We start from the raw sequence: 26,871 nt of genomic DNA, 5'->3' as shown, positions 1-26,871 counted from the left end.
TGACCATAGTGTTAAGAAGTAAACCGAGGCATATTAAAACTTGAAGGAGACCTGGCTGGCATGGCTCAGTGGATTCAGTGCCAGTCTGTGAACCAAAGGGTTGCAAGTTCAATTCCCAGTCAGAGCACATGCCTGGGAATGTGGTCTGGGTCCCCAGTTGGAGGCATGTGACAGGCAACCACACGTAGATGTTTCTCTCCCTCTGTTCCCCTCTCTCTAAAAATAAATAAAATCTAAAACAAACAAACAAAACAAACCTTGAAGCAATTCATTTGCATTGCGCAAAATTCAGTTTGAACTGAATTGGGCAGCACCAAACCGCATGCCGCAGTTCGGACACAGTTAAAAAACACCCACTGACAGCTTGGGGAGAGGCTTTTAGAGGGAAGAGGGAGCGGCCAAGCAAGGAAATGATCGACCTGGTTGGCTGTTTGCGATGGGCTGCGCTTAGACTCAGGTTTCTCCTCCTTGCAGCGTTTGCAGGCTTAGATCTGGGTTTGCCTCTGCAGGCCACCGCAACCCCAGAGCCGCCTCTATAATGAGCTCCTTGAATTTTCTACCTCATTTTTCACTCCGATGCTGGGTTTCGGGCCTGCGGGGAAACACTCTCCCTCCGAGTCAGGGTGGACAGTGGAAGGGCCCTGGGCAGAGGCAGGTGGCAGTGGAGTCTCCTCAGGAAGTCAAGTCCCCCGGCCGGGGCACTGACCTTGGCTCTCACATCCTGGACTCTCACAATGCTCACTTGTTTTCATAGCACGGTGCTATGAACAGCCTTAGAAAAAGAGTAACATTTTAGAAAACGGTCGAGTTTCTTTTTCTTCCCAGCGTGTCTAGCCTTCGGAGGCTTCCTTTGCTGAACACCACATCGATGGTGAGATGAGGATAGGATTGTGTGTTGTGGTTGGTTTTCTAGAATGTTTTCAACGATCCGCCAGTTTGTCTCCCAGCCCAGCCTATTCACCACACGGCCATTCCACGGGCTGGGTGGGCGGATTCTTTTTTCTGGTGAGAAACAGCCTGTTTGCCAGTCTGACATCAGGAAATAAAGAATGCTGAACCCCTTCCTCAGAACGTCCACATTTTCTTTTTCACTATTTCTCTTTATACCATTTGTGAGAAGGCAGCAGACTGTGACACTTTGCTCCTGAATACTTTCTAGCATATTCTGCAGAAGCACAAGACCATCATCACACCCAAGAGATTTAACTTTGCTACCCAGTCCCTATTCAAACTTCTCCAATTGACTTCCCGAAGTCCTTTGCCACTTTTTTCCTGGTCCAGGATCCATTCAAGGAAGTTGCTGCATTTCACTGCTGTGTCCATTTTCATTGTAGCAAGTGCTTTGTAAATGGAATTCCTAAACCAAGTCCCCAGCCTTTTTATTTCTCTAAAGGCGACAGCTCACCCAAAGGACACAGAAGACCGTGCCAGCAGCGGCCACCCCACAATCGGGAAGGCCAGGCTTTGCGGTGAACTCCTTTGAAGTTCCTGCCTTCTGGACCACTGAGTGGTCATCTTGCTGCCATTCAAACTAATGGTAGAGATTTTTCTACAGCAGTTTCAACATCCCTCAAAGCACAGCCTGTCGTTAGCTTTTTCTTCCTTCCCCCAAAATTCTGCCTGCACCGTGATTACAGAATAAGCGGGGATCAGGGTCATTTGAATCAAGAAGACTTTGTATGTCATTCAGGACACGCTTGGAGGAAACTGTCCAGCCGATGACCTGAAGAGACCTCCCCAAAGGTGGTCCAAAGTCCTGCGTGCATCTGTGAGGGTGAGATTTGAGAGTCAATGAACAACTTTTAGAATGAGAGGAAACCATCTAATTTCAAAGCAGGTAGACTGATTAAAAAAAATTGCAGTACGAGTGGCTTTATGCCACAGAAGAAAATAAAGTTTAAACATTTCAATCTGTTTCTTGTCAACTGGAACAGGTACATCTTGGGTTCATTGCAGGGACTGTCGGCACTTAAAACAGACCCGGAGCCATGCCCAGGAGGGTGGGGAAGGGCTCTCCTTACACCGGGGCCCTGGATGGAGGCTGGGGATGGATGGTCGTGCTTCACTTCTTCCTGGTAAGAACTTGCTTCCCCTCTCCTGCCCCAGCCGGCCGGAGAGACAGCGCTCTGGGGGGAGGCTCCGAGCAGCCTCCCACGATCACTCTGAAATCCTGGGCATTTGAACGGAAAGCGGGGCAGAGCAAGGCCAGAAACTGCCGATGGTCGCTCCCAAGTCAGCAGCCCTCTGGGAGCCCAGGAGGCTGAAGTCCTCCACCTTGACCACAAGCGGAAGCATCCCCACCTGGTGTCCTCCTCTCCTCCACTCACCACCAATAGTTCTGCCCTGGCTGCACGGCACTTAGGTTTGGGGCCACGAGACATTGAACCTCCCCAGAGGCAGCACTGGGAAGTGCGAGAAAGTGTTTTAGGGGTGGGGTCACCCGTGCAGCCCAGTGTAGGCAGATGGCTGGCAGCCACCTCCTTCCCTCCTGGGGAAGGGCTGGTCCCCTCTCTCTCCTGCCTGCTGCCTGCCTCCCACCCCTTCTCCACCAGCCACTAGGAAGTCGGGACTGGGCGCCCTGTGTGTTCCTGACATGTCTGGAAAGGGAGAGGAGGCAGGTTCTGAAACGGCATCCTAGTCTTTCTCTTTTCTTCATGAGCAACTGGACTGGGCACTTTTTATATTGGCATGACTGTTCTCAGTGTGGCCCGTCTCACGGGACTGGAGGTTGCGTGAGGCAGGGACCGTGTCTATTCACCACTGTATGCTCGCCGCCGTGAGCCCAGGCCCTGGTAAATAGCCTGGAACCCAGTAGGCACTTAATAAATACCTGTTGGTGGGGGCATGAGTGGACTGATGGACAAACTTATGAATAAACAAGAAGGAAGGCAGTCAATGCTGGAATTGGAGAGATGGGCAGGGGACTTGTATCACATGTTCAGAACCTGGGTTTTCATCTTGAGGAGCTAATAAAATGAAGCAGGAGAGTGACAGGATCAGACTTGCTTCCCAGGAAAACAGCTCTGGCTGCAGGTGGGATAGTGGATTGCTGGGGGCCAGGCCTGGAGGCCAGGCTGACCAGGGGAGGGACGTTGCAATAATCCAGGTGAATTACGGCCCTAAATTGCACAAGTAGCCATGAGCTTAGAGAGAATACAAATCTGAGGGATACTGAGGAGGTAGATTTACAAGACTCGGAGAGTAACTGAAATTCAGGGAGAGATGGAGCCCCGGGTTGTCGGCTCGGGCAGCTTGGAGGACGATGGATGCCCTTTGCTCAGCTGGGGGACATAGGCTGAAGGGGGGAATCAGCAGATGGCTTGATTTTTGGACAGTCTGGGGGACGTGTGGCATAACCCGTGGATGCAACACAGTCTGTGTGCATGTGGGGCGTGGATCTGCACCCTGAAATTGTGAGTCATCGGCATCCACGGGGCGGGGTAGGTCAAGTCGCCGGGGTGAGGGGGGAGAGCAGCTAAGGGCAATTATCCCTGGGGGAATCGATGTCACCCACAGAGGAAACCCAGAGGCGGTCAGAAGTCCTCGATCTCCAGAGATGCAGTGTCCCAGAAGTGGAGGCAGAAATGTCCCAGAGAAAATGAAGTCAACAGCACAGAAATGACAGTGGGCTCTTGGTGTAGTCACAGGGAAGTCTCTGATAACCTGACGAGAGGCAGCCCAGTGGGGCTCTGGGATGAGAGGAAGTGGAGACAACCTGACTGCCTACGCCCTCGTTGGTCTGTGAAGGTCAAGCTCACACTGCTGAGCTAAGAGACACTAGCGAGGGACCCAGGTGGTCAGAGGTTTGCTATTAATTTCTGACACAGCCTGATGCTCTGTATTCAGAAGTGGCCCCTGTGGCCAGCGCAGCCCCAAGACAATATGCTAACTAAAATTATCCGGGTGAGGAAGTTCTTATGGGGCGGAGGAAATGACTGGGCTGGGTCAGCTGCAGGACAGCTTCTAGGAGCTTTTGTGTTGGGGTCAGCAAGTTGATGATGTCTGATGTGGGCCCCAGGAAAGGACTGAACCCCAGCCACACTGTCCAAAGCATGGGGTGAATGCAGATACATCTGGTCTGCTTAAATAAAGGGAAATCCTTGGGACGTTTTTTTAAAATATCTTTGAGTGGAACAGGAATAAAGTTGGAAGGTTACGAGTTCAGGGAGGGAGGCAGGGTAGATGCCAAGGCGGACCTCGCCTTTCTCGGCATCTGCAGTGGAAGTCACAGACTCCGTTATTAGAGACCGGTCATGTCCACTCACTGCTGCTGTGCCCAGGCTGCAGAGACGGAGAGGACAGGTTAGGAACTGGGGGGGCCCAGGGGCTAGCCGAATTCAGGGTGCACCCTTCAGATGCCAGCCCAGAACCCACGTCCACAGAAAAAGAGGAAGGACATTTCCCGGAAGGGCACCTCACTGTAGTGTTGCTGGCTGACCACAGGGCACGGTCACCACCCTACCACTCCGTGTGTTCGAAATGGGCAGAAACGAGGCTGGGGCCTTTGAGGTCCTGGCAGGTCCTCCAGCCCCATTGCCTGGTAGAAACTCTTAGGGAACACTCTGACTACAAGCTGTCCGAATGAGGGCCTGGTAAAATGTTATTCACTCCGAATACATAGCCCCAATGTCCACAGCATTGTTCAGTCTTCATCATGAAACACTGGTACCTTCTGCCAACATCAGAATGGGGAAAACATATTGAGAGACTGCCTCCTCAGCACCCCCAATTCCTGCAGCCTCGGAGCGCCGCCACTGATTCTAGGTCCCCGACTGCAGATGAGCGGTAACACTAGTCTGAACTAAGAGTCTCGCTGGGGTTGGAGGGACAGTCTTGGTTCCTGAGCAGGTAGGGGTTAAGGGATGAGGTGGCTGAGAGGAGTCAGGCTCTGACTTGGCTGAGTGGGTGGAAAAACAGGCCTGGGGTAAGGGCAGGGTTTTCACCTGAGATGAGTCGCCTTGAGTTGGAGAGAGATGGTAAAGGGTTCTACAAAGGACTCTGAAAGTCCAGGGAAAGGACACCGGTTGCACAAGATAACACGATAGTAGCAAATAGTTTGTTAAGTGCTAGTTGATGACCCCAAATTACGACGGTTTGAGCTAATGATTTTTCGACTTTTTTGTGGTGAAAAAGCAATCATAAATTACAAGATAATTTAAAGATTTTATTTATTTATTTTTAGAGAGGGGGGGAGGGAGGGAGAAAGAGAGGGAGAGAAACATCAGTGTGTGGTTGCCTTTCACGTGGCTCCCACTGGGGACCTGGCCTGCAACCCAGGCATGTGCCCTGACTGGGAATCGAACCAGCGACCCCTTAATTCGTAGCCCGCGCTCAATCCACTGAGCTAAACCAGCCCGCACTCAATCCACTGAGCTAAACCAGCCAGGGCAAATGACCAGACCATTCAATGCTTTGTTGCAAAATAGTCTTGGTGTTAGATGGTTTTGCTCAACTGTAGATGTTCTGACCTACCTGTAAGGTAGGTTAAGCTCTGCTGTTCAGTCGCTTAGCTGTCTTTGATGCATCTTCAAGTAAAGGATATTTTCAATGTATGCTGGGTGTGTCAGGGTTGAACCCCCGAGTAAAGTATGAAGTGCTTCCTGGGATCCTTCTGGATCTTCACAGTCCTGTGAGCCAGCTAACCTATACTTCCCCTCCGCTTTACAAAGGAGGAGGCCTAACTTCTGTGAAAGAGTCGCCTCAGGTTATGCCACGGGCAGGAAGTGGAGCCAGGAGCCAGGACAAGGAGGCTGACTCTGCAGCACAGTCACTTCCACACCGCATCCGTGGGTGGCAATGAGAACGGGGAGCGTGCGCGACTGCCTATGCGGCAGGTACAAGATAAAGGGATACGAAGACAGACACCGAGGGGGGACTTCTCAGTGGGCGGACAGAGAAAGTGCAATCAGTCACAGAGCACTCAGAGTCTGTGGTTCTGTTCTTCACATTTTATTTATTTCTAGAGAGAGGGGAAGGAGGGGAGAGAAACATCAATGTGTGAGAGATATATCAATCAGTTGCCTCTCGCACGTCCTCCACTAGGGACCTGTCTTACAACCCAGGCATGTTCCCTGAGTGGGAATCCAACCAGCGGCCTTTTGTTTCTCAGGCCGGCACTTAATCCACTGAGCCACGCCAGCTAGGGCAAGGTCTGTGATTCTTCAGTAATGTATGGCCAGGATGAGAGCAGAGAAAGTCACCTTGAAACACCAAGGCCACTGACAAAAAGAAATGGGAAGCTAGGATGTCCCTGGGGATAGAGCGACTGTGGAATCTGAATAGGTGGCTTCCCTTCCAGTTCCTCCCTCCTGAGCCCTGCTCTTCCCTGCCCCAGGCTAGTCAGAGTTCCAAGAAACAACCGTTAGCACCAAAAAACAAAAAACCAAAACCAAAACCAACCCCCCCCCCCTTAAAGGAGTGCTTCTGCTGGTGGAGGGGGGAGGTGGTGCAGGTGAGGAGGGTTAGGCTGGGCACAAGAAAAGGAAGGGCACATGACCCAACCAGGTGACCTCGTTTACTCTTGTCCCCCTGGCACAAATTAAGAGCGGCCTGTGTGCTCTCAAAAGTGTTTTCAATTTGGATACATTATATAGTTACCCTATTTATACGTGAAGTGAGGGGCAGGGTACCCAGCTCAAGAGCTGAGTGAGAGCAAATCTAACCCAAGAACTGATGGGAACAATTCATCTTTTCGGCCCCACGTGCTTCTCTCACTCAGGTTAGTGGACTCGGTCTGTTTCATGTCAGTGTCACAAACAGCAAGGGCGGTTGGTCTGGAGTAGGTCTCTCCAGGTTGTGATCTCGGCTCCAGCGCCTCCGTCCGTCTTCAGCAACTTTTAAGCTCTAACCCTCGGTTTCCTGATCTCTACTAGGACAGTGACCCACCTATGCCACAGCCTTGGAGCGATTCAGTGAGACACTTTTCATGTAAAGTGCCCAGAGAAACCCTTCGGGCGTGACCACCGTGCAAAGTATCAAATGTCCGAGGAATTGCCCCGCGACCTGGTGAATGCCGGGGCAATCAGAACCTCGAGTGGTTGTGACCTCCTCTGTAGGGGTTCGCTCACCACCTGACTGGGACTCTGGTCTGCTTTTAGGTAAACGTGTTTGTGTTGGGAATGATCAAGACTTTTGCAATTTTCTTTGTGGTTTTTCAAGAAGAATTTGAGAGCACCTCGGAGCAAACTGGGTGGATCGGCTCCATCATGGCATCGGTCTCTTTTTCTGGAGGTACAAAGCCGGCGATAAGCTCGCTGTCCAAGGAGTGGGATCCCAGAGGGCGGGTATTTCCGAGACTCATCTGTCATTCACGACCGAGGCATTGCTGACTCAGGCTCATTTGTTAATGTGTAAAGCTGAGCAAAGTCAAAACTTGCAGTGTTTAGCCTCGCCACTCTAAAGTTGGAAAAATTCAAGCTTGAGGAAAGTTAAAGAATCTAACTATTTAATTCCATCGCTGAATGTTTCACGCTTTGTTCCTTTCCACGGGGCCTTAACCAGGGCTCAGCAAGCCAGTCTCTCGCTGGGCAGTCAGATCCTGGAGTCCTGGAGTCCTGGTCTGATGGCCTCAGCCTATTCGAAACAAATGGAGAGCCACCTCCTGTTCCTTTAGTTCTGCATGGAGCTGCCGTGTGGTGATTAATGAGCAAAGCTCTTTCGAGTCATAGGTCACCAGATGCAACCTCATTTCGTGGAGGTTTTGCAATGCGTTTTGAGTAACTCTCCCTTCCGAACCTGCATATTTACAGTCCTTTCCTTACAACCAACAAAGAAACAAAAACCCTCTTTTTCCTAAAAGCAAAATAGTGTGGGACTGGGAATGGTAAGAAACCCAATACGGAAACCTTTGAAGAACAGAAAGTGCTCCCAAGTCGAGTCCCCCTGTTTCCTCGCAGCTGCTCGCTCGCTCAGCTGCACATCAGGAGGTGATAATGGCCACACACTGCACACTCACCCTGTACTGGCTTCTCTTTCTGTTTCCAAGGTCCTGTGGTTTCCATTATTGGTGAGAGATATGGAGAGAAAACTACCTCCCTTCTTGGGGCTTTTCTTGTTTCCGGTGGATATCTGATCAGCAGCTGGGCTACCAGCATCCCCTTCCTTTGGGTGACTATGGGACTTTTACCCGGTGAGTCCACTGCAAAAACGCTGTAATGAGGGAACTAGAAACCTTTCATGGTCCGTGGGTTCAAAATGCCCATTTTATTATCTCGGGTCTAGGAGAATATCTGGTCCGGCACCGGTACTTCATTTGATTCCAACCTATTGTTTGTTTGTTTTTTTTAGGTTTTGGTTCCGCTTTCTTGTACCAATCAGCTCTGCTGATAATTAGCAAATACTTCAAAAAACGATTAGCGCTTTCTACAGCCATTGCCCGTTCAGGGATGGGGCTGACATTTCTCTTGGCACCTTGTGCAAAAATCTTGATAGATTTATATGACTGGACAGGTGAGTCATTCTAAGTTTCTGACCTATGAACTCTGCACCATTTCCTGTTCAGCTTTCTCCCCTTGATGGCTGGAAGTGAAGATGTTTGAAGCCAGAGTGGAAATAATTTCTAAAGGAAACATGCTCCTCCTCCCTGGAGAACACAGGGGAGGAATCTTGAACCACCTACAGGCTCCGCCAGTGGCAACTCCAAGTTCAGCCTGGGGGCCCTGAGGGCTCTAAAGGGACAGCAATGCTCCTGCAAGGATACCCCTTTCCCCCTCCCTTCTACTCTTTCTTCAGGTTTTCTCTTTAAGAGAAAAAGCTGCATTTAAAAAAATGCCTTCTCGCCCTGGCTGGTGTAGCTCAGTGGATTGAGCACGGGTCTGTGAACCACACGACTGCGGTTCGATTCCCAGTCAGGGCACATGCTTGGGTTGCAAGCCAGTTCCCAGCAGGGGACACATGATACATTGTGTGCCCCTGGCAGAGGCAACCATACATTGAAAAAAAAAAAAAAGACAAAAAATGCCTTCTCCATCACCCTTACTAAAACAGAACCAAAAAAGAAAGAATTGGGTAAAAAGAGGATTATGTTCCTTAATACTTAGTCTTTCATATAGTCAACTATAAATTTTCACAAGTGAATGAAAATCATTCCCTCCACAGTTTTCTTTGTGCCTTAGATACTGGGATCAAGCAATCTTACATTACTGGAAAAATACAATATGCACATGTGTATGGATATGCCTGTTTCTAGATAAACATATACCCCAGGGCAGCTTTGTGGAGTCTGCCCTTTTCTAAGTATGAAACTACAAGAAGTGTCGTGGTGAACAGGGCCCGCTCACAGCACCGTGACGGGAGAGCAGAACCGCGGCTGGGTCTGTCTCTGGAAGCACCACACACCAGTCACAGCGCTGGGCAGGCCACCCTGACATCAGGCTCCTCCTCAGCCTCGAAGGCAACACTGGCATCTGTCTCCTTTCAAGGAAATTGTCAGGAGATCAAAGGCTGTCCCCTTTTCTACAGCAGTTTCCCAATGATTCCATCATGAATGGTGGGCTCAAGTTCATCCCCACCTCAGAATATTTAAAATCCCCATTTCAGAGACAATGTAATTGTTCAACATTTGAAATCTCTCCCCTCACCCCAAGAAAACCCTGATTCTTTTTTCCCTTAGCACCAATGACACAGTCTCCTTCCACGCCACCTACTGGGGCCACTTTCCAGTACTGCATCTACAGACACCATTCTCACGAGTACATAGCAGTGTGTACGGCTAACAATTAAGCCATCACATCTAAATACCTTCAGTTAAAATCAGGGGACAAAGCAGCATCTTAAGGAGTCACTGCACTGGGCTGTTAGTGGCAGAGCCTGAGAACGCAGCATCGTGAAATGACAAGTAATTTTTCACTCCTCAATTTCTCTCTTTAGGTGCCCTTGTATTATTTGGAGCGATCATACTGAACTTGGTGCCTTCTAGTATGCTCTTGAGACCCATCCACGTCACAAACGAGAACGATCCTGATGTGAAAGATAAAGGGAGCAGTTCGTCTGCCAGTGGCCCGGAGGCAGCGTGCAGGCCAGACACATCCCACTGCAGTGTGACGCAAGCCCCTCTGGTCAGGGACGGGGCTGTGCCAAAGGCTGGGGCAGTCGGTACAAATGCAATAGACTCCCAAGATCAAAACGAAGAGGTCAGCAACGGGCCAAACAGGACCAGGCAGTTCCTAGTAATGAATGAAGAACATTCCGAACGAAAGGGTATTTCATGGATCTGTAAACAACTCTGTGATATTTCTCTTTTGAGGAACCCTTTCTTCTGCATATTCACGTGGTCTTTACTCTTCAGTCATTTGGCATATATGGTCTCCGCCTTCCACCTGGTAGCCAGAGCCAAAACACTGGGGGTTGAATTAATGGACGCCTCCTATCTCATTTCTGCTGCAGGTAAGAAGGCCTACTTCAACCTCGCACTCAACCAAGGAGAAAGGTCTATTTAGTTTTTCACAGGTGCCCATCTGACCCAGTAGACATTGTTAGTTGGAAAATACTGTAAATTTTTTTTAATTTTTAAAATTTATTTTGAGAGAGGGAAAGCAAAGGAGAAAGGGAGAGAAACATAATGTGTGGTTATGATGCACACATCTCCTACTGGGAACCTGGCCCACAACCCAGGCGTGTGCTCTGCCTGGGAATTGAACCTGCGGCCCTTTGGTTCATAGGCCAGCACTCAATCCACTGAGCCACGCCAGACAGCCAGGGTGGAAAATACTGTATTTTTAAAAGCTAGTGCTTAGTGGCAACTGCCACTCAAAGAAGCAAAAGGATTTCTAGGTAGAGAGCTTACTTAGCACTGTGGTTGAAAGCTTGGGTTCCGTGGCTAGACTTCCTGGGTTCAACGTTTTGTTCTGTACTTCCAAGCTGTGCTACCTTGGGCAAGTCACATGCTGTCTCTGTGCCTCAATTTCCTCGTCTGTAACATAATAATAATAGTATGCACCCTGATAAGGCCATTAGGATTTTATTTTATTTTATTATTTTTTAAAATAGATTTTACTGATTATGCCATTACAGTTCTTATTCCCCCCCTTCATTCCCCTCCACCCTGCACACCCCTCCCCCACCATTCCCCCCTTTAGTTTATGGCCACATGTCACAAGTTCTTTAGATTCTATATTTCCCATACTATTCTTGCCCTCCCCCCTATTTACTACCTACCGTCTATGCTATTTTCTGTGCCTTCTCCCCCTTCTCCTCCTCCCACTCCCCTGTTGCTAACCCTCCATGTGTTCTTCATTTCTATGGTTCCACTCTTGATCTAGCTGTCCTCATGGTTTGCTTTTGTTTTAGGTATGGTTGTTAATAACTGTGAGTTTGCTGTCCTTTCACTGTTCATAGTTTATCTTCTTTTTCTTATATAAGTCCCTTTAGCATTTCATATAATAAGGGCTTGGTGATAATGAACTCCTTGAATTTGACCTTATCTGAGAAGCACTTTATCTGTCCTTCCATTCTAAATGAAAGTTTTGCTGGATAAAGCAATCTTGGCTGTAGGTCTTTGGATTTCATGACTTGGAATACTTCTTTCCAGCCCCTTCCTGCCTGTAAGGTCTCTTTTGAGAAATCAGCTGACAGTTTGATGCGAACTCCTTTGTAGGTGACTGTCCTCTTATCTCTTGCTGCTTCTAGAATTCTCTCCTTTATTTTAATCTTGACTAATGTAATTATGATGTGCCTTAGTGTGTACTTCCTTGGGTCCAACTTCTTTGGGACTCTCTGAGCTTCCTGGATTTCCTGGAAGTCTGTTTCCTTTGCCAGATTGGGGAAGTTCTCCTTTATTATTTGTTCAAATAACTTTTCCACTAGTTGCTCTTGCTCTTCCCCTTCTGGTACCCCATATAATTCAGATGTTGGAACATTTAAAGTCGTCCTGGAGGTCCCTAAGCCTCTCCTCAATTTTTTGAATTCTTGTTTCTTCATTCTTTTCTGTTTGGTCATTTTTTTCTTCCTTCTGGTCCACTCCCTTGATTTGTGTATCAGTTTCCTTTCCATCACTATTGGTTTCCTGTGCATTTCCTTTCATTTCAATTAGTTTAGTCTTCATTTGTTCCTCTAATTTGTGACTAAAATCAACCAGTTCTGTGAGCATCTTGATCACCAGTATTTTGAACTGTGCATATGATAGGTTGGCTATTTCTTGGTCGCTTAGAGTTATTGGCTCTGGGGCTTTGATTTCTTCTTGAGCCATAATGTTTTGGTCTGTTCACGCCTGTTATATATGCGGGGCAGAGCCCTAGGTGTTCACCAGGGCAGGGCAACTCAGTCACTATGTTGTGACACTGTATTTGGGGGCGGGGTCAAAGAGGGGCAATGGTGATCCCTTCTGCTGCTTCCTGCAAGCTGCTGGGGCCTGCACAGTCTGTTTCACTGCTGGCTCCTTTGCCTGGTTTATCTGCGCACGAATGTGTCACCACGGTCAGCCTGCCACCTTGCACCCTCATTGGGTCTGCCTGTTGCAACCCCAGATCTGGGATCTGCCAACCACCGTCTGTGTGCCTGGGTGGGTCTGGTTGCTGGGCAACCCCGCACTGCCAGCCACTGGCTCTGCCCCTTACTGGTCTGGCTGAATGGTTCAGCTTGTTGTCGGACTTCTGCACAGTTCAATTTTCTGTGTTTTGGTTGCATTTTTGTTACTAAAACTTTGTTGTCTTTAAACTTGGTTGTGCAAGGAGGCACAGTGTTTCCACCTACGCCTCCATCTTGGCCAGAAGTCAGGATTTTTCTTTTAGATTTTATTTATTTATCTTTAGAGGGGATGGGAAGGAGAGGACAGAAATATCAATGTATGGTTGCCTCTGGTGTGTCCCCTGCTGGGAACTGGCCTGCAACCCAGGCACATGCCCTGACTGGGAATCAAACCGTGATCCTTTGATTCGCAGGCCTGCGGGCCATTAGGATTAAACAAGTAATGCATCTGAGGTTTAGCATAGTGCCTGGCCCGTTGTGAGCATTCAATAATGTTCTAACATTTATAGCTACTTTCCCCCTTGAACTCACAGTAAGACATAATTATGCTTGTTGAGGCTAGTCACTAATGGATCAGCTGATATTTAAAATACATAAGAAGTTAAAAAATAAAAACAGTTAAACATAAAAATGTATGGGAACAGGATGCTTGATCCAGTACAGGCTCTTTCACCTGACAAAAGAGGAAGTCTAAAAAAGTGAGCAGGGATGAAATGGAACTGGTTTGCTGTTACCTGGAAACTCTCAGTGGCTCAAAGCTGACTGCCCTCTTGCTAATTTCCTTGCCAGACTACGTCCCAAGTCCTCACAAACTGACTGCACTTCATTTCTGATTGCAGAGGCTTCTGCTGCAGACAGTGTGTGCATGCACACAGAGAAAGTACAAAGCTAAACTGGCTTTTTCCCTAAAATGTGAGTGTCAATTTAGATCAGATTAGGGCTATCCAATAAAACAAAAGAGTGTAACATTAAGACTATGTATCCTACGAAACAGGTAGTGTTCTGTATTTTATTTCCTTTCACACATGCGTGTGGGGGCGTGTGCGTTGTTTATGTCTGAACCGTAGGATCTGAAATATTAACTGCAGTTCATGCCCACCTCTTGGTGTCCAACCAGTACTTTTGCTTTTAACAGTGTAAACAATTAAGAATGTTTTATCATGAAATTGAGCAAAAATGGAGTCCTTACATTTTATTCTAGTTACATCACAGCCCCAGTGTTCAAAATATAATCTCCCATTTCCAGATTTCCTACATTTTCAAACCAAGCATAATCAACGTTGGAGAAGGACTTATCAAAACCTCAAATACTCAAATATAAGGAGTCCTGCATTTTTAAAAAAACACCAGCCTTTATTATTTACACTCCAGTCACCACCCACCCCATGACCCTCTGACTTCCCCAGACATGGACCGAGGGCCTCCCGGCCTGGAAGAAATCGCGCTTCCTCACCTGCAGGTCACTCGGAGGAAGGCTTCCCGAGGCCGGGTTCTCTGTAACCAGGGATTCCAGCTTGGTGGTGTGAACCTTTTGCGATTTTATGTATTTGGAATACATGAGTAAACGATGTGATCTACAGACACAGGAAGGCATTTTCTTCCTCCCATGTCCCAGCCTCCAGATGACTTAGGAAAACATGCCTTCAGTGTTCACATTTTTCAAAGGGGCTCGGGAAACGGAATTAGGTTTCATGAGACCTTTTCAAAACTGTTCCAGGTATCACTGAGGTAGTCAGTCAGATCCTCTCGGGATGGGTTGCTGATCAGAACTGGATCAGAAGGTATCATTACCACAAGTTCTACCTGCTCCTCTGTGGCACTGCCAACCTGCTCGCTCCTTTGGCCACCACGTTCCCACTACTCATGACCTACGTCATCGTCTTTGCCATCTTCTCTGGTGGTTACATGGCACTGCTAGTACCCGTAATGGTGAGTAGACACGCTCATTAACATTGCCAAACCATTTAGCAGAAGCATGGAGTAATAATATAATGCTCTTCCCCAAACGGAAGACATACTTTGCAATAATTACATAATTCAAAGCCACCATGCCCCGGGCCTCAGAAACCCTGCAGCCATACCCTGGTCCAGTCATTCATCTAACCTTGGGGGCTGGAATGTGGAAAGGGCTGTCCACACGCAACAGGAGAGAAGTGAGAAAATACGGGACCCGCAGGATTCCATTTTGCTTAGTTTCCCAGGCTTCTGCTCACCTCTCCCCTTGAGCTCCAGCTACTGCCCCGGCTCCTTCTGAGACACAATGTGGAAGTGTTCCTCATGGAAGAAGGCCCTTCCTGCTCAGCGTGGCTTCTCTTGCTGAGAGAATCTCTATGCATTTCAATAGGAACTTTTAAAAAAACTCTTCCTCATTTTTACCCCCAAATGACTTCAGTCTTGGACACCAATAAAACTGAAATACACACTTCTGGGTTGCTTTTAGAACCAGGCCCCCAGTGTGCCAGAACGCAGTCCCTGCAGAAGTTCTGGCCTCACGTCATGTGCACTAAGTGCCCCAGGACACCCCGTGAGGCCCAGGCAAAAGCCCGGCCTCCCCAAGTTGACATCAGCTCCTCATATTACAGGATCTAACAAACCAATGGTCGGAACTCAGCCTCAGGCGGGTTCGAGAATACCGCTCTCAGCTAGACTGTGAATTCCATTTCCTAATAGACAAGAGCAGTAAGGTTGGTGGGTGGGGGCGAGTACTCCTGAACTACCTAAAAGACTAGAAAAAGACACAAAGAACCCAAGTTCCTTAGTAATGCAAGGAAACCACCACCTGCTTAGAGACATCACTGGTCCCCATCAGCCTCAGCTCTTTCTCAGTATCAGGGCACAGGCCATCCCGGTCACCCCAGGAGTACATGGGTCATAGCCTGAGATGACATAAGCAGGATTTGCCCCTTGGTAGGCACAGGCGTCCACAGAACTCCCCTCGGTGTGGCTCATCTGTACATTCAGGACACTGATTATGTTCCCTGCAGGTTGACCTGTCCGGGAACTCGATAAGTTACAAGGTGCTGGGACTTTCCACCTTCTTTGCTGGGATGGCCATCCTCTCCGGACCGCCTATCGCAGGTAACAGGATAGCCACATTCCAAGTGAATGAAAGACAACGCTAGCCCGTGATTAGTAGTAACATGTAATGACGACATCAGCTTAGAAGAAACTAATGCCAACTGTGCTATTCCTGTCCCACCCCCTCACTCTGTCACCTGTCCCGGAGAATCGCAGGGTTAACCCAACAGATGTGCACTGAACAGGTTCTTCTATCCCCTTGGGCACGTTACAGGGGGATTCATTGTATGTCTGCTGGTTGGGGGAGACAATCAGTTTTATCAGATTTTCAAAAAACTATGTTGCTCCCAAGAAAAAGAACCACTACCATTTTTACGCAAACAGGAGTCTCTTTTGGGGCCTGAACCTTTGAGCCTGACCCCTTTGCTCTGCAGCTGTGTCCAGCGCTTCTGGACATCTCTTCTGGGAGAGGGTGGAGCCCTTCATTTTCTCTCCACACCAAGGGTGGAAGGGCACTTGGCCTAAAGGCCTGAATCTCGAGGCGAGGGCAGGCGAGACCACTGGGAACACTGAGTACAAGCAGAGTGCAAACTGGGGGAGTTCAGGTGTTGGTTTCCACTCACTTTTTACCTAACTGGACATGTAATCCAAGACTGACTGCTCACACAGAAATGCTTCTAGAGTTAAGCTTTTGTATCTTCCATACTACAGTTCTCAATGTATCTGAATGTACAACTCACTGCATCAGCATTGCCAATCACCCACAGAAAGGAATGCAATGTAAAACTTACTTTTGCCTCCTTCAGTTCTAAGGTGAGACAGAAAAAGGATCTGATCTTGCCCACTATCACTTGTTTAAAAACAAAGTTATATAGCATTAGGTGTGTACCTCAATAAGCTTAAGACTTAGAAAAGGCAAATATCTAAAGAAATGTATAAAAATCTAGTAACAGAGATTAGGGGAAGGAAAAATGCAGGTGTTTTTTTTTTAGTTTTAGATCAGGAAATAAATGTTATCAATTTTTTAAAAAAGTTTTAGATTAGGTGTACCTAATCTAAATTAGGTGTACTTACTCAGATACACCACCAAACCCTTATCTGCATGTATGACCACACACCTTCCCCTGCTGACTCAGCCAGCACTGCATACCTGGAGAGCAGGCTGGGATGCAAAGGCAGAACTGGCACACAGGGACCGGGGAAAGGAGACCAAACACCAGAACTACTTTACGGCTAGTGCCCAGCTCAGTGAGGCGTAGAGAACAGCCCCATTACAGTTCGGTCTTGTTTTGTTTATTTCACTCTGTTCCTTCACTGGCTGTCCAGTGATGCCCTAGAACTTTTCAGCCCATTAGACCAAAAGTGCAGGGAGGTGACACACACCAGGGCACAGAGCGTCTCAGCCAGACGATAAAGGCGAGTGGAGCTGCAGAGATGAGAGATTTAGAGATTCTATGTCCCATGCCTTTCTGGGCCCACCTTGAAACGGACTATTCAGAGCCCCACACATGAGAAGACACGGCCAGCTCTGTGAGAACCGCTGCGTGAGATGCAAAAGCTATACATGCGTGTGGGTCTTGAAATCCATGTTGGGTCATGATCTTTTATTTATTTTTTAATGAGAAAAGATACACTGCAACAGAAGATTAGAAAACAGAATGCATTGCTTTATTGTAAAACTTTTATTTTACACATACACCTATGTATTTTAAGTGTATGTGATGTAAAGTATACTTCTTCCTATTAGTGAGTCAAAAAAAAAATTACAGTCCTTTTGTTAGCCAAAGCCCACAACACCCTAGCAGTGTGTGTGAGAGAAAGGAAGCTCACGGAGGATCTTCACCTGTTAATTCTGGGAATATTCATTAGGCAACTATAAATTTTGTAAGTTCTTTAAAAAAGTCAAAAGGAAGCACTAAAGCCGCTGCCGAAAGCTTACACAGATATTTTTGAGTCTCGGGTCGCTCAGTGCCCTAAACAAGATGATGACAACAACACATGCAGTTAAGTTCCCTTCTCTGCAGCAGGCCCGCCCCCTGACTCGGGCCCTCGTGGAAGGGAGAACCGCAGGGCAGCCTCCGCGCCTGCAACTCCTTCCTCTGTGAAGTGACAGAGGACTTGACAAAGGCCATTAGATGTGTCCTAAATTCTGACTCCAGCAGCAATTACCAAAGAAACTCTGCTTTACAGACTCACTCCGTCTCAACAGGCCTGGGCAGTTCCATTCCTGTCCTTAGCTTTAAATCAACCAGCAGGTTTCTACTGGTTGTAAAATAGTCAGTTCTCAACCAAACTTACATCTCCAAAACCGTATGGGATTCTCATTCTTTAACTTACCTGTCAGATCCTTCACTACCGAATCACAAAAGCTGAAGTTCCTGTAAAAGATTACAGGCATTTTAAACTAGGAATAGAGCGCACACTGAAACTTTCCAGTGATCCTCAGTCAAAACACTAGCCAACAATGGGGACATCAGTTACCTGAACAGTTTTTTTCCTCCTTCCTGTATGGAAATGAGAAAGAAAAACAAGTTAGTCCTTACAGCATATTTTAATAAAACACGGAAAGGAAAAAAAACATGGAAAACCCATAGGAATCATATTATTTCTTGAAAATATATTTTTCTCTTTTAAAAAAATGTATGAATATATGAAGAAGAAATTTATAAACCTTTTAAAACCATGATTATGACAATATAGTAGGCAACAAAATTCTTTATCCAATCTTTTCCAAATCAGTCTCTGACAGGGACTGAAACGGGTGTAAATTTAAAATGACGCCCCAGCCCTGGCTGGTGTAGCTCAGCGGATTGAGTGCGACCTGCAAACCAAAGGGCCGCCGGTTCCATTCCCAGTCAGGGCACCTGCCTGGGTTGTAGTCCGGCTCCCCAGTGAGGGGCTCACAAGAGGCAACCACACATTGAGGTTTCTCTCCCTCTTCCCCTCTCTAAACATAAATAAGTAAAATCTTTAGAATGACGCCCCAATCACACACACCTCCTCCACAAGCCATGCCCTGCCCACTGCACCCCACCACCTGCCCCTCCCACCCCTCTCAAATACCTGATGGCAAATCCACAGTTGAGAACGTGGCCTGCTTCAGACTGGGTTGTTCTGGTCACCTGCACAGGTGACCAGGAGACCTAAGTGTAGGCCGAAAGTCATCACTTTTCCACACCCAACCGCTATTTTTTTTTACTGGGAGCTGGCACCCAGATGGAAGCCTCGGAAGGCTGTGGGGAAATTAAGAAGCACTGCTATTTAAAAATATTAGTTCATTTCTAGTAAATCCTGTTAACCAAAGTAAACCTGCAGAAAGCTGTACTAGCGCCTCTGGCAAAAAAGCAACTATATCATCACATTCTCCGACACACAAGTCAGGTGCGGGCTGGCTATGTGAAACTCCCAACCTTCTACCCAAAGGCATTTGGCACGTGAACGCAAAATGCTACAGGCTCAGGGTCCTGTAACAACAAAACCAAGGGCCCCATTAGCTGCCCGTAAACTAAAACTGAATACAGTCCTCCCCCCTCCCCGTGCCCCTCATTCCCAACCGATGGATGTGCAGAATATGCTAATATACATTTAAATCCATCGCAATCGCCTCCTGAAAACTCCCTTAAAATACCACAAGCAACTTATCCGGTAACTCAGTTTTCACTCAATAATTACCCAGGTACTTACTGGCCCAGCTCCCTGCCCGCTGCCAAGTGGGACAGGGAGACCACGCTCTCTGAGTGGCCGTGTCGCCCACCCTGCCACACTCACCGGCAGGACTCAACTCGGGAACAGAACAGCAGTCCAAGCCTCCAGCACTAGGTCCCAACAGAACATGGGCTCTCCTTCCACTTCGCTGACAGGAAGTTTAGGGAAGCACTGTAACCCACGTCTCCACTTTCTTACCCTTGAATGAGGACTTTCTGAGCTGTCCTATAGAAAGGACGACCTTAAACTCTATTAAAGCTTCACGCAACCCAGCACAGGTTCTTCACTAACGTGATTTTTTTCAACAAATTCAAGGAAAGCCACTTCTAAGGCAAAATAATTATGTCAGCTGCACACCAGCCTAAGTTCAAGTCAACTCGTCCCTAAAGGAGAAGCATGTTGTTCTCTTGCTATTGTTCGCCAACCTCGCGCCTTATCAAAACCACCAGAGTGAAACTGGTCATTTTGTACCAGCGCATCACCTGTGTTTTATAAGCAAGGACGGTGGCTAGACGGAAATGCAGCCCACTAGGCTTGCCTCCGTGCCACTAACGCAGACAGGTTCTCCTCAGGAGATGACAGGTCCGTTCCATCTCTTTTCCACCCCCACTCCAGGTACAATATTAAACTGTACACCCAGCCCTCACTCCCCTGCGCCCAACCACGCCCTCTACATCTATCGCTCATCTTCACCTACCAGCTGGGAATTTCTCTACAGCCTGAAACTGTGTTTGGAAGACAGACAAACAAAACAACTTGACCTTTTGGTCTGCTGTAAGTCCCTTTGGAGGTTAGGAGTAAGTGAGAAAGCAGAGCAGAAGTCCCAGTCTCCTAAATCCTGAGAGACACATTAACACTCTGAACAGGCAAAGGAAAACCATGTAAATAATTTCTTTACCCAGTGATTCTTCTCATAAACATCAATGCCCCACTAAATTTTATTTTGACCCAGTTTTTCTAGGACAGATGAATCCCTACAAAAAACATCACAAAATAAATTTCAAATAGCTCCTTAGTGTGGTTTAAAAAAAAAGAAGGGGGTTATTCCTTCTCTTGCAAATACATTCCTTTGCAAGGCCAAGGAAGCAAGCTTCAAAATCCTAACACGGACCACAGTCCTTTTAATAAAATCCACAGCTTGGAGCCAGTACCGAGCCAGCACCTACCTTACTGCAAGTTTCCATCATGGGGCCTTTGGAGAGTTCCAGTCTTAAAAGCACCAAGGTTTGTATTTGCTCAACCACATTTCCCAAGATTACTGAAAATACCTGTACGTACTTTCCCACCATGGCGCATGTAAGAAATATCTGTATAGCACACCTAAAGTAAAACAATGGGGCTGCTAGGAGCCAGCCAGCCGGCAGCTCCAGTGACCCCAGGGATAAGACCAGTGTCTTATACACCTTGGATGTCTATCCCAGGGCTGCAGCCCAATAGCCCCAAGTTCTGGTTCAACACTGGCTAATCACTTACAGAATTCTCAACCACTAATTGATCTAGCATCAAGGAACTTTGGAATTAAGAGTTTTGGGTGTATGTCAAGTTTTCACAAGATGACCAACAGTAAACTTAAAAGTGGTAATTCTAATAAAAAGCATTCATAACTGAGTTCAATCAAGTCCTGAGACCATAGGTATGAATATTTAGACAGGATTTAAAACTCATCTTTAAACATGTATGGCTTAACCTGTAGTATGATGTTAAATAGTTTGCTTTTTAAAGATTTCATTTATTTATTTTTTGACAGAGGGGAAGAGAAGGAGAGAAACTATGTGTGTTTGCCTCTTGTGGGTTGCAGCCCCCACCAGCGACCCGCCCCACAACCCAGGCATGTGTCCTGACTGGGAACCAAACCAGCGACCCTCTGGTTGAGCGCCGGCTCAATCCACTGAGCCACACCAGCCAGGGCTAAATAAATAGTTTTATAATGTTGACATTTTATAAAATGAATTTAGAATCCTATATACAAATCAAACAACAGATTTTTCTAATCTCTTTTGTGTTGACTATAAGAGAGCAGTTTTGCAAAACTAACGAAGGAAGTGGAACCTTATCTTAGTTGTTTTAAATTATCACAGGAAACATTAGACATTCTGCCCAGAACATGGGTTATAGCTACAGACATAAGGAAGTAATCTGGAGAACAAACTTTTGTACATAATCAACTGGGCGCCACGCAGAACGAAGGGGGCTTGAGGAGAACGAACGAATCTGCACAATTAACACGTACCTCAGGTGAATCCGCTGCAGGTAGTGTGGGGACACTGAGGAAATGCTCCCAGGAGACTGCAGCTCAGCATGCTGGCTGCCGGTGTCCCCCTAAGTGTGGGCTGCACACAGAAACACTAGCAGGGAGTGGACACTCAGGTGCAACACGCTTCCCTGAACTGCAGCTGCTAACCCATCACGACTTTGTCTGCCACGTGCAAGGCTTTGCTATGACCACAAAGGAACCCAGCCTCTTGAACGTCAACGTATGTGTGTGTTTCCTTTTAAAACAGCACACAGTAGCTTCTGAATTACCAACAATAATTTCTTTAAAAAATAGGTACTTGGAAGCATTAAACTGTTTAGGGTTGAAAGTGCATTTGTATACAGCTTTTTTCTACTGTTACCAAAAAAGTACAGAGCTCTGATAAAATCAGGCCAAATACACAGTGTTCTTTTGCTTTTCTGTGGTGGGGACGGGCTAATTATTCCAACCAAACAGAGCAGATATTTCAATATGAACAAAGTTCTGAATTTCACTTCCCTAGGAGCCACTGAGCCTGAGCCTGATTATGACAGCTAATACTCTTATGAGACAATTCATTAATAATGTAGTCCTGCTCCCTACCTCTTACCTCATATTTGGTATTACAGACTCCTAAAACTAAATACTCAACTGTATGTTATAATCCTACTGAATGGCAGCTGGGTCTTAGAGATAGGACAAAAATATATACTAGCCTCTCAATTACCAAGTATAAGAAACATTTAAAACAAATTATTTCATTACATTTTGCATGGAAATACATGGACACAGTTCTAAAATATGCTAAATGATATTTTGATCTTTAATGTCACTAAAGCAACATTCTGACTTTCAGTTTATATAGGTGAAATGAAAGGCTTATAAGCAGTGTTCTCTTAAATTGTTTTAGGCCCTCTGGGATAAACAGCAACAACCACAAGTTTGCACTATTTTTAGCTGTGCTCTCTTGACCTTTTAGCAGCAGTATTTACCTCCATATCCAAGAATTTCCAGTCTTTTCCCACAGTTATTCTTTCCAATACTGCTGTCTCATAACTCACAGGTTATGTATGTACCGGTAAATTGGCTATATTAGTGGGACTAAGGCAAGAATAACAAGGGATAAAAGAGGTGCTGATGTTTTCCACATTCCCTTCTTTCTAGAAATTTCAAAGGGAGTTGGAAGATTGGTCACCTGTTTCTCAAGTGCATACAGGTCAATCACAACATACTACAAGGACCTGTCCTAGTCTGTTTCATTCTACTCTTTTGCTTAACCCCAAATGTCTGAGATCATTGATCAAACATGGAGTCAGTAAGTAAAAAGCAACTAAAAGTTAGCTAATTTAAGAGGCTCTAAAACATTCATTCATTACATCAGGAACAGAAAACATCAAGCTAATGAAACAACTAAAAAAAACATTTTCAAGTCTGCATCAGAGCCAAATAAGAGAACAAAGAGGGCGGGAGATAGACATATACAATCAAACCAGAGAAAGGTATACAGTCTACACATCCCATGAGAAACCATGTTCCCAGATATAAATGAAAATCAAAAGACACAGCGCAAGCTCCACAAGACCAGACATCTCCACCTATTTTGTTCATGGGTACACCTGCCCGCGGCACCCAGAACAGGGCTAGCACACAGCACCAACATTTTTTCAATCAATGATCAGAATAACAGCTTTAACTTTCTAAGGACTTTTGGGATTTTAAATACAAAAGCCATAATGTACGTTTGCCTCTACAAACATAATATGCACACAATCTCTAGAAAAGGAGCTGCCAGGTTTGGTCAGTAGCAACACCCCCCCCCCCAGAAGTCCTGAGATGTTTTTAGGGAGTCTGTAAGGTCAAAAATATTTTCATAATAATAATGAGATGTTATTTGCCTCTTTCACAGGGCTGACTTTTGCAAGTGTTTAAATACTGGTACCTTGCACATTCTCTGCTACTACAGTTCTTTAAGAAAGTGTTCCCCTTCAGTTCTAGTGTGTGCCATTAGCCAAATGATTTCGAGGACCCCTCCCAATTCTTGCTTTGAAAGAGCATTTCAGGGCAAATTAGTCTTTGTGGAACCCAACCAAGCAGTCGGTTCCTTTTCATCTGCTCTCTCGGTGTCCTGAACTTCCCTTCCTAGCCCTTATCAAGGCGTACTATCTGTGACTAACAACTAACCCCACTAAACTAGACAGTCTGTGAGGGCAGGGGCCACGTCTGCTCTGGCTCATTACTGTATCTTCAACCCCTAGGGAACACAGTAAATACTCAACCAGTTCTTCAGTGAAGGAAGAAGACAATCAGTTCTCTTTTTTCCTTTGAAAAACGTTAGGAATCCACAGTTATTTTCTTTGTAAGAATAGTGGCCTTCTAATCAGTCATCATAAAATGAAGTGGTATGTGTCCCTAATTTTCTCCAACTTCCACTCTAAGATCAGAGATGAGTTCTGGGTCCCCGATGACTTTTTCTCCACGGGTTGAGTCCCTACGTCTATTGGCAGAAAATAAGACAGGTAAAGAGCTAGATTAGTTTTCTAATGGGCCACGATGCAAACTGGTAAGCACAGCAGACTCATTTGTTCGAGGACAGCTCATGGCTGAGAGGGACCAATGAGGTTTGCCTGGCTGACAGAAACCATTTCTTCCTTCCAGGCTGGTTGTATGATTACACACAGACCTACGCCGGCTCTTTCTACTTCTCTGGCACATGCTATTTCCTCTCCTCGGCCTCCCTTTTCTTTGTGCCCCTGGCTGAGAGATGGAAAAGCAGAGCCTAGGCAGAAGGAGAGGGCTGCAATCAAGTGCGAGCTTGGCAAGAGAAAAGCCACACCAGCAAGCCACCGGAGACAAAAGAAAACCTACAGGAGTAAGTCACTGGAAACAAAAGCTCGGAAGAAAAGTCTCCTCACATGTGAAATAAGGCAAGCCAAATATGGATAGTTTTTAAGGTTCCTTTTTCCTTTAGCATTCTGTTGAGTGTCTAATTGTTAGTAAGAGAGGAGTAATAGCAACTTAAATTATGCCACTTGTTAGTATTTAATAGGTTACAATTTTAATCAGTTAAAGCAGCTACCTTAGGTATTAAATGAAAATCAGAACACTCTATAATAATAAATCAACCAAACACTCAATTGTGCTGTAGTAATTCAGTCAATAAAATATGTGAAGACAAAAGTTTTTAAATATATTTTGATTATGCCATTACAGTTGTCTTATTCCCCCCCTTCGTTCCCCTCCACCCTGCACACCCCTGCCCCACCATTCCCCCCTTTAGTTTATGTCCACGTGTCACAAGTTCTTTAGGTTCTATATTTCCCATAGTATTCCTGCTCTCCCCCCTATTTTCTACCTACCATCTATGCTACTTATTCTCTGTACCTTCTCCCCCTTCTCCTCCTCCCACTCCCCTATTGCTAACCTTCCATGTGATCTTCATTTCTGTGGTTCTGCTCCTGATCTAGCTGTCCTTCTAGTTTGCTTTTGTTTTAGGTGTACTTGTTAATAACTGTGAGTTTGCTGTTCTTTCACTGTTCCTATTTTTTATCTTCTTGTTCTTAGGTAAGTCCCTTTAACATTTCACATAATAAGGGCTTGCTCATGATGAACTCCTTGAATTTGACCTTATCTGAGAAGCACTTTATCTGTCCTTCCATTCTAAATGAAAGCTTTCTTGGATAGAGCAATCTTGGATGCAGGTCTTTGGATTTCATGACTTGGAATACTTCTTTCCAGCCCCTTCCTGCCTGTAAGGTCTCTTTTGAGAAATCAGCTGACAGTTTGATGGGAACTCCTTTGTAGGTGACTGTCCCCTTATCTCTTGCTGCTTCTAGAATTCTCTCCTTTATTTTAATCTTGGCTGATGTAATTATGATGTGCCTTGGTGTGTTCCTTCTTGGGTCCAACTTCTTTGGGACTCTCTGAGCTTCCTGGATTTCCTGGAAGTCTGTTTCCTTTGCCAGATTGGGGAAGTTCTCCTTTATTATTTGTTCAAATAACTTTTCCACTAGTTGCTCTTGCTCTTCCCCTTCTGGTACCCCATATAATTCAGATGTTGGAACGTTTAAAGTCGTCCTGGAGGTCCCTAAGCCTCTCCTCAATTTTTTGAATTCTTGTTTCTTCATTCTTCTCTGTTTGGTCATTTTTTTCTTCCTTCTGGTCCACTCCCTTGATTTGAGTCTGTTTCCTTTCCATTACTATTGGTTTCCTGTGCATTTCCCTTCATTTCAATTAGTTTAGTCTTCATTTGTTCCTCTAATTTGTGACTAAAATCAACCAGTTCTGTGAGCATCTTGATCACCAGTATTTTCAACTGTGCACCTGATAGGTTGGCTATTTCTTGGTTGCTTAGAGTTATTGGCTCTGGAGCTTTGAGTTCTCCTTGAGCCATAATGTTTTGGTCTGTTCGCGCCTGTTATGTATGAGGGGCAGAGCAACTCAGTCGCTGGGTTGTGACACTGTATGTGGGGGCAGGGTCAGAGAGGGACAAAGGTAGTCCCCTCTGCTGCTTCCCCGGAAGCCCCTGGGGCCTGCGCAGTCTGTCTCACTGCTGGCTCCCTCGCCTGGTTTATCTGCGCACAAATGTGTGACCATGGTCAGCCTGCCGCCTTACACCCTCACTGGGTCTGCCCGTTGCAACTCCACGCCTGGTATTTGCCAACAGCCGCCTGTGCGCCTGGGTCCGGCTGATCTTTCCTGTGCAACCCCGCTCCGCCAGCGGCTGGCTCCGCCTCTCTTACTGGTCTGGCTGAATGGTTCGTTGTTGTCAGACTTTCTTACAGTTCAATTTTCTGTGTTTTGGTTGCGTTTTTGTTACTAAAACTTTGTCTTCTTTAAACTTGGTTGTGCGAGGAGGCACAGTGTTTCCACGTACGCCTCCATCTTGGCCGGGAGTCTCATTTCTCTTAATTTAAAGAAGTATTAAATATAGCCACTGGTTGACTAGAACTCTGGAATCTGAATATTAAAACTTTGTTTAGTAACTGTAATGTTACACATCCCCTGAAAGTTTATCTTTGCTTATTCATTAGAAATAGTCTTTGTTTTCTATGCATTATTTAGCTTTTAAAATTTCTGTAATAAACATACATTGCTATATAATAAAAAATAAATAAGAATTGCTCAAAAATACTTTTTATTTCAAGGCAGTTTGAATAGTATTCCTACCCATCAACACTACTCTTTCACTACATCAAATTATCTAAAATAATCAAGCTGAATGAGTAGATGCGTCTTTACAAGTTTTATGAAAGGTGAGTAAGTGGCTCTTTAAAAACAAAGATGTTATTTATTTTTAGATACAGAGGAAGGGAGAAAGAGCAACATCAATGTGTGAGAGAAACACGGCTGCTTCCCACACCCCCACCAGGAGACCTGGTCTGCAACCCAGCCGTGTGCTCAGACCAGCAATGCACCCAGACCTCCCTTCCCTCGGAGGGGTGATGACCAACCAA

At 46.2% G+C, this 26,871-nt stretch overlaps 1 protein-coding gene across 5 annotated transcripts; it reads left to right on the top strand.

Moving 5' to 3' along the window:
- Positions 1–1,762: 1,762 nt before the first annotated feature.
- Positions 1,763–26,541, top strand: SLC16A4 (solute carrier family 16 member 4). 5 transcript variants are annotated; one of them, XM_037038797.1, is made up of 9 exons: positions 1,772–1,837; positions 7,098–7,230; positions 7,985–8,128; positions 8,287–8,448; positions 9,868–10,383; positions 14,180–14,391; positions 15,447–15,540; positions 24,074–24,595; positions 26,312–26,541. In XM_037038797.1, the coding sequence occupies exons 1-8, from the start codon at positions 1,808–1,810 to the stop codon at positions 24,196–24,198; spliced, it is 1,416 nt and encodes a 471-aa protein (XP_036894692.1). In that variant the 5' UTR covers positions 1,772–1,807; the 3' UTR covers positions 24,199–24,595; positions 26,312–26,541. The 5 variants fall into 5 exon arrangements, with proteins under 5 accessions (XP_036894695.1, XP_036894692.1, XP_036894691.1 ...); XM_037038796.1 differs by lacking the exon at positions 1,772–1,837 and adding an exon at positions 1,899–2,075; XM_037038798.1 differs by lacking the exon at positions 1,772–1,837 and adding an exon at positions 6,898–7,005.
- The last annotated feature ends 330 nt before the right edge of the window (positions 26,542–26,871 follow it).

The sequence above is a fragment of the Sturnira hondurensis genome, unplaced genomic scaffold, assembly GCF_014824575.4.
Source record: "Sturnira hondurensis isolate 20B ecotype Veracruz unplaced genomic scaffold, ASM1482457v3 Scaffold0024822, whole genome shotgun sequence".
NCBI lineage: Eukaryota > Metazoa > Chordata > Mammalia > Chiroptera > Phyllostomidae > Sturnira > Sturnira hondurensis.
This window is presented reverse-complemented; position numbering and strand designations above follow the sequence as displayed.